General features: G+C 68.7%; 1 protein-coding gene across 1 annotated transcript; it reads left to right on the plus strand.

Annotated features, from left to right (window-relative positions):
- Positions 1–162: 162 nt before the first annotated feature.
- MNEG_15444 (hypothetical protein) lies at positions 163–3,103 on the plus strand (the record flags this gene model as incomplete). Its single annotated transcript, XM_014036085.1, has 5 exons — positions 163–183; positions 386–563; positions 836–950; positions 1,676–2,720; positions 2,921–3,103. The coding sequence occupies 5 exons, from the start codon at positions 163–165 to the stop codon at positions 3,101–3,103; spliced, it is 1,542 nt and encodes a 513-aa protein (XP_013891539.1).
- Positions 3,104–3,306: the final 203 nt, after the last annotated feature.

Below are 3,306 nucleotides of genomic sequence, written 5' to 3' on the forward strand. Positions count from 1 at the left end.
CAGCAGGTTCTTGAGCAACAAAAGCAGCGATCAGCGAACGATCAGCAGAGCCCGCAAAAGCAGCAGGACGGCGTGCTCGGGCGCAGGCCGCGGGATCCTCCGCTGCTGATTGACTGCTCAGGGATGACTGCGAGCGAGACGAGCACGTGCATGCGGCAGGCCATGAGGGCCGCGCAACATGCGGTGAGCAGCCTCAGCACGCGCGCAGGCACAATTCACATCGTGGCAATTCTCTGCGCGAGACGGGGCGCAGATATTCGCCGTCCTTGGGCACGAATCTGAGCCGTAGCAAGCCGCGAGACGGCGTGTGGCCTGCAGCTCTGCATCCCCGCTTGCAGACGCCCTCTGCGCCTCGACATATCCTTACGTACGCGCCGCCCCGCAGGCCAAGCTCTCGTTGGAGCACCAGGCTGCAGGCTTGCCGCCCATCAACCTGCGCCACCAGCTGCGGAAGTTCATGCTTGCGGAGGCGGTGGAGAAGGGCGCGGGCGGCAAGGGCAACAAGTTGCCGTGGCTGGAGGTGGCGTCGGGCGCCGCAAAGCTGGATGGGGACTTCCACAAGAGTGAGGCGCAGTTGCTTCTGAAGCAACTAGGGCTGAGTCCCTGCCCGTTGGGGCAGGGGAGGGGATCTTGTCGATACGGCGGGGGATGCAAAGGAGTCGAGCGTCGCAGGGGTGAGGAGGTGCCCTAGCTGCGCACACACCCGGTACGTGCTCAGCAATTGCTGGACCGGCACGCATGACCAATGTACCCCCACGCAAGAGGCTCGCGTCCTTACACTGTGTTGGAAGGTTGACTTCATGTTCTGCCCCCCGACCCCCCCTTGCAAGCACAGAGGTGCAGCAAAGGCGGGAGCAGCTGTTCAAAGCATGCAAGCAGTCTGCGCAGGAGCAGGGCTGCGAGACCAGCCAGGCGTGGGTCCAGGAGATGCAGATCATGTGTGGCAGCAGGTGAGGCCTTGGGGAGCCCATGCTGGGCGTGCTTTGCTGTTGCTGCCATTGTTGCCAAGTCATGTATTTCATGGCGTGCTGGAACTGTGCCGAAGTCTGAAATCACAGCTGCGCTGCAGAGGTGTGCAACCGACATTGTCAGGCAATAGCGACCCTGAATGCGACCAGTTGGAAGTGCGCTCCCCTTACCCTCGGCGCCCGCATGCCCGCTGTGCGACTAGGGCCCGCATGGAGGTCGAAGCACAGGTCGCAGCAGCCGCGGGCAAGCCGCGCAGGGACAGACCCAAAACCAGGCCAAATGACGTCCAGCTGACATCAGCAGAGCGGGCGGCGTGGGCGGCGCAGCGCCCCGAGGACGCGCCGCGCGACCTGCGGCGGCGCTGGATCCAGGAGCGGCTGCTGGAGACGGGCTGCTGGGCCCTGGCCGCGGTGGCCGGGCAGCAGCTGCACGTAGCACCTGAGGGAGGCGCGCAGGGCCTGGGGATGCCGGCGCCGCTGCCTGGGGAGTGCGCTGCACTGCGGCTTCTGGGCCAGCAGCAACAGAAGCAGCAGCAGCAGCAGCAGCAGCAGCAGCAGCAGCAGCAATCGCCGCTGCAGCTGCAGCAAGAGGCCGCCTTGCGGCTGGCATCCCTGCAGCAGGCCCGCGCAGCCCTCCAAAAGCATGCCGCCCCATCAACCGCGCTGCACGAACCGCCGCTTGCTTGCGACTCGGCTGCACCCTGCAGCACCAACGGCGCCGCAGCAGCCGGCTGCACGGCCGGCGGTGGCGGCAACGGCAGCGGCGACAGCAGCAGCAGCGATGACGCGGCGGCTGCTGAGGCGGGGCGGTTGCTGGCGCAGCGGCTGGCGGCCGCACAGGACCGAAGCGACCGCGTTCTGGCGGCGCACATGGCGCTGCCCGATCAGCTGCCCGCGCACCTGCTGAGCCCTGCCGTAGCGCGCGCCGCGTCGAGCGGCGGAAGGGACTGCGCGAGCGGCGGCGAGGGCGGCGCGGCAACGCGCGACGGGCTGGGGGCGGAGGAGGGCCGCGAGCTGGAGGCGTATTGGAAGGCACGGGTCAAGGCGGCGGCCGGCGACCCTGCGGCGCAGCGCCAGGCGGTGCTCAGCGGGGTCGAGGCGCTCGAGGCATTCCTGAATGCGGGCGGCGCCCTGCCCGGCCGCGACGGGCCCCGGCCGGCGCCGCCGCCGCCGTGCGGGAGGGAGGCCAGGGCGCTGCGCGCGCAGTTTGATGGAGCGGCGGCGGCCTGCGGCGCAGGGCAAGCAGCAGCCAGCTGCAAAGTTCCCAAACAGCAACAGCAGCAGCCGGAGCAGCTGCCTGAGCAGCAGCAGCAAGAGGAGGAGCAGCAGGAGGAAGAGGAGGAGGAGGAGCAGCAGCAGCAGCAGCAGCAGCAGCAGCAGCAGCAGCAGCAGCAGCAGCAGCAGCAGCAGCAGCAGCAGCAGCAGCAGCAGCAGGAGCAGGAGCAGGAGCAGGAGCAGGAGCAGGAGCAGGAGCAGGAGCAGGAGCAGGAGCAGCAGCAGCACCAAGACCATGAACAGGATCGGCCAACGGAGAAGCAGCAGCAGGACCCGGGCACAGAGGAACAGCAGGAGCAGCAGCAGCTGGAAGGGCTTGAGACACCACAGCGAGAGCACAGCCAGAGAGAGGACGCAGGGGCACCAGCGCGGCTGCCGGAACTGCAGGGCACAGGGGCTGAGGCAGCCGTTGGCGTCGCATCAGGGCCAGAGGCTGGCGAGGAGATTGCCGCCGGCAGCAGTTCCGGTCTTGAGGAGGTGAGACGGCAGGTTGTGGGGCCATAGAGGTGTTTTGCTCCACCACACACGTGCGCCGCTGATAAGCATTGCAGGGCTGCAATGAAGCTCTGCAAGGATTGCTGGTTCTGTGCTTACCCGTGAGGGGTGGGGGTGGGCCGCGCTAATTGCTGATAACCACGTCCCCTTTAATCTTCACGCCCTCGCCCCCCCGCCTGCAGGAGGCCCCTCAGGAGGAGCCGCGGCCGCGCCCGCCCGCCGCCCGCGCCCGCGCGGAGGCCGACGCGGCGGCCCTGCGCGTCATGCGCGCGCGGCTGGTGGAGACCAGAGCCGGGACACTGTCGTACGACGCCGTCGCAGAGGTGCGCGCGGGCCCGCCCCCTGGCCGCGGCCCCGGGGTCTGATTGGCCGTCGCTGCGCTTGGGGCGACGTCCGACGAGCGTCACCAAGCAATGAGCCACGCCATGCCGCGCTGCACGGCCCTGCTGCGGCGGCGTGGCGCAGGCGCGCCGGACCCCGCGTGTCTCCGCTCCGCGAGCTCCACAGCGTTGTGCTGGCGCCTTGGCCCGGAAGCCTGCCCCCAGCGCTGCCGTCATCATACCCACCC

This window comes from Monoraphidium neglectum (assembly GCF_000611645.1).
Source record: "Monoraphidium neglectum strain SAG 48.87 unplaced genomic scaffold scaffold05334, whole genome shotgun sequence".
In the NCBI taxonomy this organism is placed as follows: domain Eukaryota; kingdom Viridiplantae; phylum Chlorophyta; class Chlorophyceae; order Sphaeropleales; family Selenastraceae; genus Monoraphidium; species Monoraphidium neglectum.